We start from the raw sequence: 12,510 nt of genomic DNA, 5'->3' as shown, positions 1-12,510 counted from the left end.
ATAGCTGCCACAAGTTGGACGACTTCTGCAACATTTTTCAGTTTATGCAACTAAATTTAAGAAAATAAAGATGCTCCTGTTTTCCTGTGCTAAAAAAAAATAATAAAAAAAATTGATAAACATTTTGTTGCATCTCTCCGCTGTTCAGTGGCATGTTAAGAGGGAAAAAGAAGCAATTTGGAGATTTTCAAGATTTAATCACTGCTTATCAGTACCGCATATTCAAAATGTCACCATACTGTTCATTTAATATAATCTAATAATCCCAAACATGGTTTCCTAGTTGTGAATGTTTAAAAATCATTACAATAAATTCTAGAAACACTCGAGATAAAGCAATTCCTTTTAAACACATGTAGAGGCAAACAGTTTATTGCTTTAACTATTCCAGTATCTAGTTTTAGCTTTTTAATCCAGATCCAAGGTATCAAGCTTATGTCTGATTTAGAATCCAGGGATTTATTAGAGACTGGAGGCACGTGCGGAGGCAGCTCCCCTTCTTTGAGACGACCACTTTGCATTATCAGATCAGACACAAAGAAGAAGAGGGAGAGGAGGAGCGGACAGCAGAGGAGGCACAAAGGTCAGCGTCTTGCTCGGAGAGGTTAGGCAGATTACAGACGCAGGTGTGGGACAGACAAGAGATCAGACATTTGGCCATCATTTTAACTATATTAGTAAATTAATGATAATGCATCATTGTGAAGCTGCTCTTCACGAGGGTAACATGACAAAGCAGGTGAGCGGTTCGCCTTTCCTGAAGCCCTTCTTCCTGAAGACGCCCGTCAGAGTGGTCACCCCTCGGCAGCAGAGACGACACACGCTCCCCGCCAGCGAGTTCAGAAACCTCACCCCACAGGATGCAATCAGCGTGTTCGAAATAGAAAGAGAAGGTAAGTCTATGCTTTTGATATTCATGAATGGAATTCTTGCAACTATCGCCAAAAAAAAGGTAAATTTTTAAGATTATGTATTTGTAAAACATGCTGGAGTTTTCTAATTTCAACACTATGGGGAAAAAAAAAAACTATATGTGTGTCAGCTGATTAAACATGAGGGAACATCATATTTTCTTTCCTTTCAACTTAATTGCCTCCTTGATGATGATAATCAGTGTCTGAAATGCTTCGCAGCATTCGTGTCCGTCTCTGGCGAGTGCCCACTCACGCTGAATGAGGTGCTTAATTTTCTGGGTCAGTGCCCCGAGCTGTCTCTGGGTTGGTTTGAGGAGGGGCAGTTGGTAGCCTTCATCATTGGCTCCGGCTGGCACAAGGAAAGGCTTTCACAGGTATTAGAAAAAAAAAACAACAAAAAAACATTTCTATAAGAAAGATATTTATTTTTTGCAACTCATCGCTGATGGAAATCTAATCTTTCTAATCCAGGAGGCCATGACCCAACACGTTCCAGACACGCCTACTGTGCACATCCACGTGCTGTCGGTGCACCGCCACTGTCGACAGCAAGGCAAGGGATCCATCCTGCTGTGGCGCTACCTGCAGTACCTGCGGTGCATGCCGGGCCTCCGCAGAGCGCTGCTCATTTGCGAGGACTTCCTGGTGCCCTTCTACCTAAAGGCCGGCTTCAAGGAGAAAGGGCCCTCGGAAATCTCCGTATCCAACATGCAGTTCCAGGAGATGGAGTACATGCTGAACGGGCAGGTGTACGCGCGACGGAACAGCGGCTGCTAGTCGGCTGCGTTCGCTGGACTCAATGTAACAAACCCTGTTGCACTGGTGGACTGGACTCCACACCTAACCCAACGAGAAAGGGGAGAGAGGTTTGCGTGGACAGAGTGGAGTGACAGCGGATTCAGACAGCAAATTGTTGCTTTTTACCGACAGACATAACATCATATTCTTCATCATCAGCTTTTATCTCAATTAATCACACTGTAGTTCGTGGCGAGTGAGGAGGCCTAAAAAAACCTGATTAAATTACAACACAATCTTTAGAAACGTCGTGTTTCATTGTTTGATTTTAATAAACTACACAACATCCAGCAGGCGTTAAGAAAAAGTAGCACACATTTTTTATTAATTAAGAGTCGTTTTTTGTTTTTTTTTTCTTTTTACCGTTTCAGTTACATGAGGATAGATGGGCGGCTAAAACGCCGCCGTGTTCAAAACAATAATCACTTCTCGAGAAGCAATAAACAAAAGGAAACATTCGAGTGCTCAGCATAATGTAACAAAAATATGGCAGTAGTTGGTACATTTATCAACAAGGCACCAAAGGTATATATGTATATATATTTTGTCCCTGCTTCTGGTTCTGAGGTTGCCTGAATAATTGTTGCAAATGTTGAATATGATCCTTCAGCCTGTACCAGCGCCTTGGCTTCTCCAACTACTTGATCTCAAGTAAAGTGAAACCAGGCGCTTTGATGGGTTTTTGAAGTGCCTTAGCTTTGTTTCACTGGACAATAAAAGCACTGACAATGATTGTGAATGGGAACGTAAAGGAAATCCATATGATGAGGAGTATAGGTATTCATAATGACACAGTAAAAGAACACAACGATAATCTTTTAGTTCACAGAGAAAGAGGAAATGTTCCCCTCCCTCTCGGATCAGTCCACAACGATTGACCTGATGCCTTCATGCTTCGTTGCTCGCGCTTCAATGGAGGTGGGCGTTGAGGTCGTACTTCTCGCAGAATTTGTCCGTGAAGGGGATGCAGGTGATCAGTTCGCACCAGTCGCACTTGATGGGGTAGACGTAGAAGAGCACCACGAGGCCCGAAAACAGACCGACAAACACCAGCAGGAAGACGATGATCTGGCAGCGTTTGCGGTACAGGTCCATGCGGCCGAAGCTGACGTAGGGCAGGAAGGCGAAGGACAGGAAGAAGCCGGAGATGAAGCCGCAGATGTGGGCGAAGTTGTCGATCCAGGGCAGCAGCCCGAAGGCAAAGAGGAAGAGCACCACGCACAGCAGCTTGATGAAGGCCCTCCACGGCTGGGCCAGGATCTGCCAGCACTGGAAGAGCTCCACAAACAGGCAGGCCAGGATCCCAAACTGAGAGCCAGCGGGACCCACCTGAGACGAGGCGAGAGAAGAATTAGGAAACAAAACAAGGTGAACGCGTCTTGCAACCTAGAAGCTCTCCTTACCTCTGCTCTGTAGGGTAAGAAGATAGCCGAGGCCAGGTTCCCGGTGATCCCACTGAGGATGTAAATGATCGAGATGCGCAGCCAGCCAGCCAGCTTCTCCAGGTCCCTCAGGATGGTCATCTGGAAAGCCACCGACACCATGCAGTGGAGGATTCTGGGAGGACAGACGCGGACAAAAGTAAAGCGCATGAGGGATGGAGATTCCACAAAGCCGCACGTGTTGAGAAGATAATCCTCCGGCGCTGGAAGAAGCACTGCTGCAGAAATCACTCTCCATCTCAGGGAAGCTTAATGAGTTCACGCAGTGAGGCCACTTTGTTAATTATCCAGGAGAGAAATAACAGACGACGCAAAGATGAAGCGCTTCTTAACTGTGGGGTGGTTGTAAGTGGGAGGTCTTTTACTCTGCCTGACTGGCAGCTTTAGACTGCAGCTAGCATGATGACGCCAAAACAGAATACCACTGTGAGCGAGCAGTTGGATCAAAACACACATATTTTTGGCATATGGCAAACAGATGGAGTGTAAGATATAAACAGAGGAATCTCAACAACAGCTGTTTTAGTTCACAACAAGTTTCCTTCCCTTATGTTGTTCCCTGAAAGATTATTGATTTAGGGTATCAGTTCTTCTAGCGCAAGTATTCATATGGTTCGAACTTCTCCAAATGTCACATTCCAACCACAAATTTTAGTGACTTTTATTGGAAATTTTACCGTCGACTGGTTTTCTTTCCATTTCACAGCCGAGCACTACGTGGTACTGGCCTGTCACCGAGTCGACAGCCGTTCTGCGAAGGCTGTCGTTCGTTAGACAATAGCGGTGAATAAACGTCATCATGAAGACTGAGGAAAACAGCTCAGGGGATCCGGTAACATGCCAGTCATCAGCCGTACATTAAAAAAAAAAAAAATGTGGCAGAGTGGCAAAAAGAAAGCTATCGTTTGGGTAAAAACAAGCAATAAGAAGATGTTCGGTTCAAATAGGATCGAACATCCAACTTTATACAAAGAGGAAATCTAGCAGGATGGCGACAGTGTTATGCTGTGGGAATGCTTTTTACTCAGCAGGGGACACGTGATACTTGATTAACCTAAATGCAGAAAAATCCTGGAAGAAAATCAGTTGGAGTTTTTGTTTTTGGTCAAACATTTTGAAAACCATCACAATCACGCCACGCTTTGTGTGAATCAACCAGAAAAATGTAGTTAATACATTTAAATAGTTTACAGTTATAACACGTAAAAAAAAAAAAAAAAAAAATCATGGAGTATGGATGATTATACAAGCAACTGCATGGAAGAAAGTAGTACATCCACTAATAATATCTCCTGCCTTTTGATATGGCTGTGCCTTGTTTGTGCTCCACCTAAGGAAAGAGACGGAGTCAACTTCCTCGTGCAGAATATGAAATCAGACTATCATCTTTTAATTAAATTTTTCCTCACCACATTGTGTGACCAAATGTTACACAACAGATGCAGATATTCTGTTGTGATTTTAATGTAACTAAACTGCAACGTCTTACGCCTGAGCTGAGCTCCTTGAACACATTACGTGCATTAATATCCTCCATGTGGCTGCAAACTATTTTAATTTGTTTTGGTCCTTAATACACTGCCGGGGAAACACTTACTTTCACTTTAACACAGATAGGAAAGACATTCTATTTTATTCTGCACATTTTACAACTATTTCAATCTTTGATACCTACCTGGGATGATCAAACAGTAAGAAAAACGACATAAAAGCTTGAAATGCGCCTTTTTACACAGTCCAGTTCAATCCATTCCCAGGTAGTGTTTCACGCCAGGAAATTTTTTTGAAAAGATCGTGCCAACATGTGTGACTCACCCAGCATGCAGGAAAAGAGAAAGCCAGAGCCTATAAAACTGATCTGGAATCTCTGGGTTGAGGAAAGGCAACAATCCACAGACATCATCCATGCAATGCACCTGAAAAAAGGACAGCATGTTCAGCTGAATCCCCCCGGTGATTCAAAAAGAAACACGTGATGTGCACAGCTGCTTACTTGCGAGCAAAGAGTAGCCTCCTCATGGAAGTAGCCCTTCATGAAGTCACAATATTCCCTGGATGTTATTTCACACCTTGAAGCAAAACCGCAGCGGTCAGTAAGCTAAAACGTTTCTCTGGTTTGTGTGATCGGCCCGAATGTTTCTCACCTCCCTTTGGTTCCGATGCAGCAGGGCCGGCCTGTGATGGTGCAGTCTATGTGAGGCAGGTTGGTATGGTTCCCTGTGTTGTACCTGGTACAAATCTAACAAAAACAGAACAGAACAACCACTGAGAAATTAGTTGGGTTATTCCAAACTGGCAGTCTAGTTGAAAATTTTTTTTATTGAAGCAAATTCGTGTAATAATTTCATTTTCTTTGGATTCGAATCTACGAGACTGCAGCACATTTCGTCAAAATATACTTATTACCTTGAGGGTAATAAGAGAAATTAAAAAAAAAGAAACAAACAAAAAAACAAACAAACAAAAAAAACTGTTTAATTGGATGGTGAGAAATAATGTCTCCAATTAATTTGGACAATTTAATCCTGAAAATAAATAAATAAATAAAATACTTGATTTTTTTTCTTTTCATCAGTAGCGTAGCTTCAACTGAATAAAGACAATATTAAAGATACAAATAACTACAAAATATTTAATTAATAATTTGCTTTTACTGTGAATTAAGTGCCACTTTAAAAAGTGAAGGTTCATTGTAATAAGGATCAAAATCACGTCGGGGTGGAGGCTTCAAATTACTCACAGGCCACTTCGTTATGTCATCGGGCCATTCATGTGGCGACACCGAGGCCGGCTCCAGACATATCCTGCAGTCAGAGAGAAATCGTACACAACAGATGTGTAAAATGCTTCATCTACCATCAGCTCACGCTGTCGCTATGAAACAAAGGCTCGTCGTGTTTCCTACCTGGGATCCTGATGACACACCGAGCCATGCTGCCTGTCTTTACCCTTGAACTGTGGGGTGCTGTTTAAAATAGCGGGATCATTCGGCCACTTCACCCACACAGCTAGAGTACTCTGCACAGAGGCAAACACAGAGGATCAGAACCATTCACCGCGCTTCTTAGCAGATGGATAGGTTTAATGTTTTTTAAACGGACCGAGCATTCCTCCTCCGAAGTCTGAACGCAGCCGGAGCGATCGTTCCGAACGCAGCACGCAGAGTTGCGTTCAACAGCTTTCTTTTCCCTGATAAGATTGTGCACTTGCTCATCTTGTCGCATGCATGGAGAATATTTGGCCCCTAAATGGATCAGGGATTCCTAAACGTGGATCACACGAAGATGAAAAAAAAAACAAAACATAAAACATCCAACACCTGCACGCAGGAACGTGTCAGTTTAACAAAAACATTAGGAAGGAGGAAGGGTTAACTTACAGAACCAGGCCCGATCCAGAAGTTCTCCTGCTGTACAAACTTGACATTTTCATAGACACCTTTGTTTCTTAAAACCTAAATCAAAATTAAACAGAACAGGGATCAGTATTGGGGTGAAATTGTGCGAGTAAAAAAATGTTTATTGAGGTGATGAGTAGGACTCACAGAATCAACAGTTTCATGCTGAGAGAAGCCCACTGGTGCAATACCATATATACATACAGCCAATATAGTGATGAGTAAATGAACAAAGGTGATCCAGTATGTGAAAAAAGGCCTGAAAGAGACACACAGCGTGTGTTAAAGGCTGGAGTTTATCCGATACTGTCACCCACTGAGGGAAGCAGCAGAGAAGCGGGACGGAGGCTCTGCCACCTGTGGTCGTCCATATCCTCGATCTGCCTCTTCACGTAGCTGTCGATGCGTTTGCGGTAGGTGCGGTTCGTCAGCTTTCCCACCATGCCCAGCCCGTACGGCCTCTTTTCGCGAGCAAAAAGCTTCTTGACCGGCACGACGATGCGCTGTCCACGCCGCTGTCCGTGAACGCTCACCACCTCCTGACGCAAGGGCACCTTTGGTGGTCCTGGGGTTCCTTCTTTGGCTTTGCGCCATCCTCTTTCCAGAGGCCTGGAGGGGAGGATGGGGAGGAAACGAGATTATTAAAAAAAAAGAAAGTGGCATGGGATTAGGGATTAATACAATTAAAGCCTTTATCTGCTTCTTATTCATTAGCATTTAATTATTATAATAACCTATTGAACTACCTTATTAAAACACAATCTATATACAGTTTAAAATAGCAGTTTGTCTAAAAAAAAAAGGAATGAAGTTGAAAATCTGTATAACATTTTTTACATCCATATAGTTGGAAGCACATCCTGTTATAAAGACAAGCTGTGAATAAATATTTATCTAACGTGTTATTACTCTTCAGAAAGTAATAAGCAATATTAGGCATTATTAAACATCAGTCAGCTCTTCAATATTTTCACTTCTCCAGTTTTTAATCAAAGTTCTTCTGAACAGTGTTTACAGTGACCCGTTTTGTTCGGATTTCCACAGTGATGCATTTTAATCAGAACTGCTATTATTTTGAAGGTTTCAATTACTCAAATTCAGCAGCGTGCGTGTCAGCATACAGTAAGTGATGTCTTCCAGCTGTTATTCTGAACACAGCTGTATTTCGTGTTATATATATATTTTTGTTAGATTTGCAGTTCCAGCGTAATTCTTACTGAAAAACCGCTTTAGAGCCAGATAGTTTTTTTTTTTTTTTTTAATAAAAAATTAATCGCTAAAGCCGACTATGCTGACGACATATTCACTCACAGCATGAGGTGACTTCTCTCAAGCTCAGTCTTATCCAAGGCACTGCCTGTCAGCTCCATTTCATCCTTCTTGGTGCCGGGCTCTGCCTCTTTGATGGCCATCTCAGACGGAGACTCAAAGACCTCGTCTGCATATGTGGACAACTCTTCGTGCATCAGGATGTCCTAAAAACAAACGAGGAGGTGAAAAGCGGCATAGAATTTAAGAAGAGATTACTTTTTTTTTCTTTAAAGAATTAGATCAACATTCAGCGTTGGATAGAAATGAATTCAAATTGTGCTCACTCTAGCAAAGAAGGAGGTGTCCAGTTCATCGGGAAAGTCGACCACGTCTTCCTCCATGAAACTGGCGGGAGTGAAGCTTCGCCTCTGCGCCCGTTTTAGAGTGCTGTCTCTTAACGAGCGCCCCTAAAAAGATGAAGACACAAAGTTCAACATGGACATTTGTAGCCGTAACAAAATCAGTGCAATACAAGAAAAGTCGAATTAGTGGTTGGATTTCATCCTGCTCCGTTTGCTCTTTCACCTTGACCAGTGCAGCTGCAGCCCTGAAGCTCATCTTGGCCACCGATTCCCTCTTGCGCCTTCGAGGTAGCCGGTTGAGACCTGAGCGGGAGCTGGTGAAGGAGCAAAGTGACGCGGCTCCGGGCGTGATCGGGGTCGGAGGCACGCTGTAGCCGTCAACCTCCTCCACCATTCGAAAGGCTCTTCCACGTGCCAATGGGTCCACGATCTGCAAAACCAACCAAAGTTTTTGGTTATGGAACATATAAAAATATGGAGTCTGCTCAGTCACATGTTTTGTTTTTTTTTTGTAGAAAAATAACAGTAAAAAAACAGGTATGGTTCAAAATATTACATCAGGTAAAGAAAAACATGGGTTCTTTTTCCAGATGAGACAGAGGAAAAAAAAGAAAAGAAAAAAGAACTGGAGTCAAACAAATACGGAAAATAAAATGTGCAGGAATGACCAAAAAACACAAACTATTTAATTGCTTTTCAAGATGTATTCTCTGAAGAATGCAGCTTGAATTCTTTGAGGACTTTATCAATAATAAAAAAAGCAACATATTCTTCAGCCTGGTTCCATCATTTTTCATATCAGTTAACAGATCAGCATGTAATTTCTTTTCTTGCATTGTGTTTTTACTACCATAATTTTTTAACTGGGCTGAGACATGGACGGCTTGCTGGTCAGGTTAGAAAAAGGACACAGTCATCACGAAACATGTTCACCTGCTTATTAACACTAACAGCAAATCAGTTAATCACATGGTAGCAAATCACTGCTTCTTAGGACTCCAGATGTGGTAAAGGTGATTTCAATGCATGATTAGGATTTATTATTTAATCAGTGAGTCAGGAACGTGTTCTTATCCACATTTTTGTTTTAAATTGTAGCATTATTTCAAACGGCAGCTCTCTTGTTGGGTCCATATTTTATGTGAAATAGCTTGGAAGGTTCTGCAACTAATAATTCAGACTCATTTAAATTAGCAGACTTGTGCATGTACTAGTTTTAAAAAATGCTAATGATTGAGTGATTCCAGAATTTTCTTCTCTAAAATAGATGATCATATTTTTTTTATTGAGATATGTTTTATAAAGTCTTTGTAAAACAAAGTTTTACAAAGATATGTTGTTCATGTGAATAAATTAGTTTTGTGCCATTTTGCCACTCTTAGCTGGTTGAAAATCATCTAATAATCATTCAATAAGTTGCAGCTGTCAAACAGAAAAAAAAACACAAACTAACAAAAACCTTCCGAGTAATAAATTGTAGAAAAGGTAAGAATTGAAAATGAGAATTTTCTGTTGCAATGTGTTTTACATGTGAGCAATTTTGACATGTTAAAAACAAACAGAAAATTGTCATGCTAAAATACAGAATAGCTAAAGCTGTCCTTCACCTTTCATTTAATTAATGAAGCGGCTTTAAGAAAAAGACAAAAAAAATAAATAAAATAAAATAAAATTTTATTCACCTTTTGCATTCCATGCTGCGAGGACGGCACGTAGAGGGGAGGTGGGGTCTCAGTGCTGGTCAAGGAGATGTTGTCCTGGCTCGGCAGGTCCATCTCCCGGATCACCTGCGGTTTTAGCTTCCCATAACGGAGGCTGCAGTGCCGAAGACTTTTCCTCTGCCATTTCTGTGTGGCGTCGCCGTCTTTACTAACTCCAAACCAGTCTGCTGTTCCCCTAACACCAGAAAGCAGAAGCTTTTCAACCGAGATCTTCAAACTCACATGCCAGAGACATTCAGAGCAAATCGCTAATGGTCCTTGTAGGAGCCTCGCACATGTGGAAGTGGGTCAGGAGGAACATGCAACACCACCCTAGGAAAATAACACTTCCCAGAGTGTAGAAAAGGTGTACTGGATAGTACAAGTAGTGGGCAGAGTAGACGGAACAAGTCTAGACATGTTGCTTGTACAGCTACACACACACACACACTCTCTCACGCCCACGCATATGGATAACAAAAAGAAAGTGATTAAATACAGACACTCCTATGCTTAACAGCCACCAATCCAATTAGCTTTCACTAACAAATATCAGAGTGCATTTTTCCATTATGGACATTCACACATTAAAAGTAGACATGCACATTCATTCTGTTGTTGCAGAGGCCTAATAAGCACCAGAACAAAGAAAGTTGCAGTTCCCCCGAGGCCAGGAAGTGGAAGTTAAAACATTGTTCAAAAGGAAAACAGGGCAGAGCGAGCCATCTCTCTTCAATGATTACAAGCTACACAGTAAATGTTACGTCACTCAAGCTTTTATCTATTGTTTAACCCTCAGTTCTAGGAAAGCAACAGTGGAAAAGCGTCTTTTCTTTGCGAACGGTAAGACGTTTTCGTTGCCATGCCTCATCTAACAGAGAAACTCTGAAGGGGCCATTACGAGTTGGCACGCCAGTTATCAAGCTCTGGTTCATCAACAACCATCATTGCAAAGCTAAAACAGAGTGGATTCTTCTGAAGCCTATCTGCAGGGAAATGAGGGACCATTCCAACTCCCGGCACGAGTCATTACTGCGGTTCCCGTAAGAGGAAGAGGAACAGCTTTTGGTTTCACTGTATGACTCATTAAAAAAATAAAAATAAAATCTGACTAAGAGGGAACTTGGACTGACTGAAAGAAAAAAAAAACAATTACATCTTGTGATGTGGATTTTCTACAAAGAGGGCATGCAACATCTCATGACTTTAAAAAAAAAAAAAAAAAGGAAATAGTCCGCCCTCTCATTTCCCCCATCGTCAGCACACAGATTCATCCCAGTGAAGCCTGCGCGAGGCTGTTCTCGTCGTACCTGAGCAGAGTTCTGGAGAGAGAGTGGTGTTTCCTGACGCTGCGGCGTGCAGCCCGCTGCCCCTTAACGGGGACAGTGTTAATCCGCTCAAAGTGCACTCTCCTGCTGCTGTGACCAGCCAGGACAGGGCGGGAAGGTGACGGCAAGGTGGCAGGAGGGGACAGAGGAAAGGTGGAGAGAAGATAAAAGTGACAAAGGAAAAAAAACAAACCAAACAAACAAATGCACCTTGGGAGTGCTATGGCCGTCTTCATGCAAAGAGAGCAAAGCAAGAAGTGTGGTCAGATTGCATTAAGATGTTAATCACCAAGTGTTTGGAAAATTAGAAAAAGGGAAAGAAGAAACACTGCAAAAGTCATGAAAAATTGATGTTTTACAAGTCTACAGGGCAAAAGGGAAATAATACCTCTACTGTATCTTATAATAAACATTTGCTCATAAATATTGCATTTGATAATGACATAAAAAGCAAAAACATACTCTGGAGTCTAATGCTCTGCGAGACATCCATGCACAATTTCGTAATATTAAAGGCAAAGATATTGTTCCTTTGTGTTCATACCAATGAGGTACGACGAAATATATCTAGATTCATCTTATCGCCTTCTCTTACCTCTTTATGGTCTGAGTAATGGATGACTGGCGTTGTAATACAGGCCGCCGGGTGTCAAAGATGTCGCGCGGCGGAGACTGGAGGTGAGAAGTCTCCACCGGCATGCTGATACTGCGCAGGAACCCCTGCCGCCTCACCGGCTACACAAGGAAAAGATACATCAGAGAAGTGTGAACACAAATCATGCCGTACAGCAAATGACAAGGGTGATAAATACTGAGAGAGGCATTTCGCGAGTGGAAGAGAGAGAGAGAGAGAGACAGACAGAGAGAGAGAGAGACAGACAGAGAGAGAGAGAGAGGGAGTACCTGAACAAAAGTCGGAGGCTCGTCTAGTGACATCTGAGCCGTGGGAATGTCCAGTCGGAGCCAGGGAGGTTTCTTCCTCTGCAGGCTGCTGGTGCTTTCCCGCCGTGGTTCAGCCATGTTTTCTGTCCCGCTCCAGGCCTGCCAGCTATTGGGATTAAAAATAAAAATAGACAAATGGAAAGGTGAGTAAAAACACTAATTTCACAGTGAAATATTACCATTAAAATATAGGATCCTAGCAGAAAGCTCTACTTTAATATTCACTTTTTTCCTCTGACCAGTGAGCAAAGTGATATCCAATAGTTGATTGCCATTTCCTCAAAACCTAATAGGGAAGTACAAAAATAATAATAATTATTTATTATTATTTTTATTTATTTTTTTGTTGAAGGAGGAGGAAGCTTGCAGCCTTAAA

At 42.2% G+C, this 12,510-nt stretch overlaps 2 protein-coding genes across 6 annotated transcripts; one reads left to right on the top strand and one right to left on the bottom strand.

Annotated features, from left to right (window-relative positions):
• The first annotated feature begins 337 nt into the window (after positions 1-337).
• On the top strand, positions 338-1,954 carry LOC103143770 (serotonin N-acetyltransferase-like). 2 transcript variants are annotated; one of them, XM_007560445.2, is made up of 4 exons: positions 338-583; positions 708-893; positions 1,134-1,288; positions 1,386-1,954. In XM_007560445.2, the coding sequence occupies exons 1-4, from the start codon at positions 436-438 to the stop codon at positions 1,689-1,691; spliced, it is 795 nt and encodes a 264-aa protein (XP_007560507.2). In that variant the 5' UTR covers positions 338-435; the 3' UTR covers positions 1,692-1,954. The 2 variants fall into 2 exon arrangements, with proteins under 2 accessions (XP_007560507.2, XP_007560506.1); XM_007560444.2 differs by having other exon boundaries at positions 506-626.
• A 55-nt stretch (positions 1,955-2,009) lies between these two features.
• Positions 2,010-12,263, bottom strand: LOC103143771 (inactive rhomboid protein 1). 4 transcript variants are annotated; one of them, XM_016675523.1, is made up of 18 exons: positions 12,096-12,263; positions 11,788-11,927; positions 11,175-11,282; positions 9,847-10,060; positions 8,388-8,594; positions 8,147-8,269; positions 7,863-8,026; positions 6,909-7,160; positions 6,699-6,810; positions 6,534-6,608; positions 6,256-6,417; positions 6,060-6,172; positions 5,895-5,958; positions 5,299-5,393; positions 5,148-5,223; positions 4,970-5,070; positions 3,116-3,269; positions 2,010-3,041 (listed from the first exon to the last, which is right to left on the bottom strand). In XM_016675523.1, exons 1-18 carry the CDS (start codon positions 12,210-12,212, stop codon positions 2,622-2,624), a joined length of 2,697 nt encoding a protein of 898 aa, XP_016531009.1. In that variant the 5' UTR covers positions 12,213-12,263; the 3' UTR covers positions 2,010-2,621. The 4 variants fall into 4 exon arrangements, with proteins under 4 accessions (XP_016531009.1, XP_007560508.1, XP_007560510.1 ...); XM_007560446.2 differs by having other exon boundaries at positions 11,175-11,279; XM_007560448.2 differs by lacking the exon at positions 11,175-11,282.
• Between the last annotated feature and the right edge of the window lie 247 nt (positions 12,264-12,510).

The sequence above is a fragment of the Poecilia formosa genome, unplaced genomic scaffold (genome assembly GCF_000485575.1).
Source record: "Poecilia formosa unplaced genomic scaffold, Poecilia_formosa-5.1.2 Scaffold115, whole genome shotgun sequence".
Lineage (NCBI taxonomy): Eukaryota > Metazoa > Chordata > Actinopteri > Cyprinodontiformes > Poeciliidae > Poecilia > Poecilia formosa.
Note: the sequence above shows the minus strand (reverse complement) of the source record. Positions and strands in the feature narration are given on the sequence as shown.

Coding starts and splice junctions, on each gene's coding strand:
- LOC103143770 (XM_007560445.2), top strand. CDS start 436: ATGTCTGATTTAGAATCCAGGGATTTATTAGAGACTGGAGGCACGTGC. Junction 584..707: donor ACAGCAGAGGAGGCACAAAG/GTCAGCGTCTTG, acceptor ATCATTGTGAAG/CTGCTCTTCACGAGGGTAAC. Junction 1,289..1,385: donor ACAAGGAAAGGCTTTCACAG/GTATTAGAAAAA, acceptor TTTCTAATCCAG/GAGGCCATGACCCAACACGT.
- LOC103143771 (XM_016675523.1), bottom strand. CDS start 12,212: ATGGCTGAACCACGGCGGGAAAGCACCAGCAGCCTGCAGAGGAAGAAA. Junction 6,418..6,533: donor TCTGGATCGGGCCTGGTTCT/GTAAGTTAACCC, acceptor ATCCACGTTTAG/GAATCCCTGATCCATTTAGG. Junction 5,071..5,147: donor AGGCTACTCTTTGCTCGCAA/GTAAGCAGCTGT, acceptor TCCTTTTTTCAG/GTGCATTGCATGGATGATGT.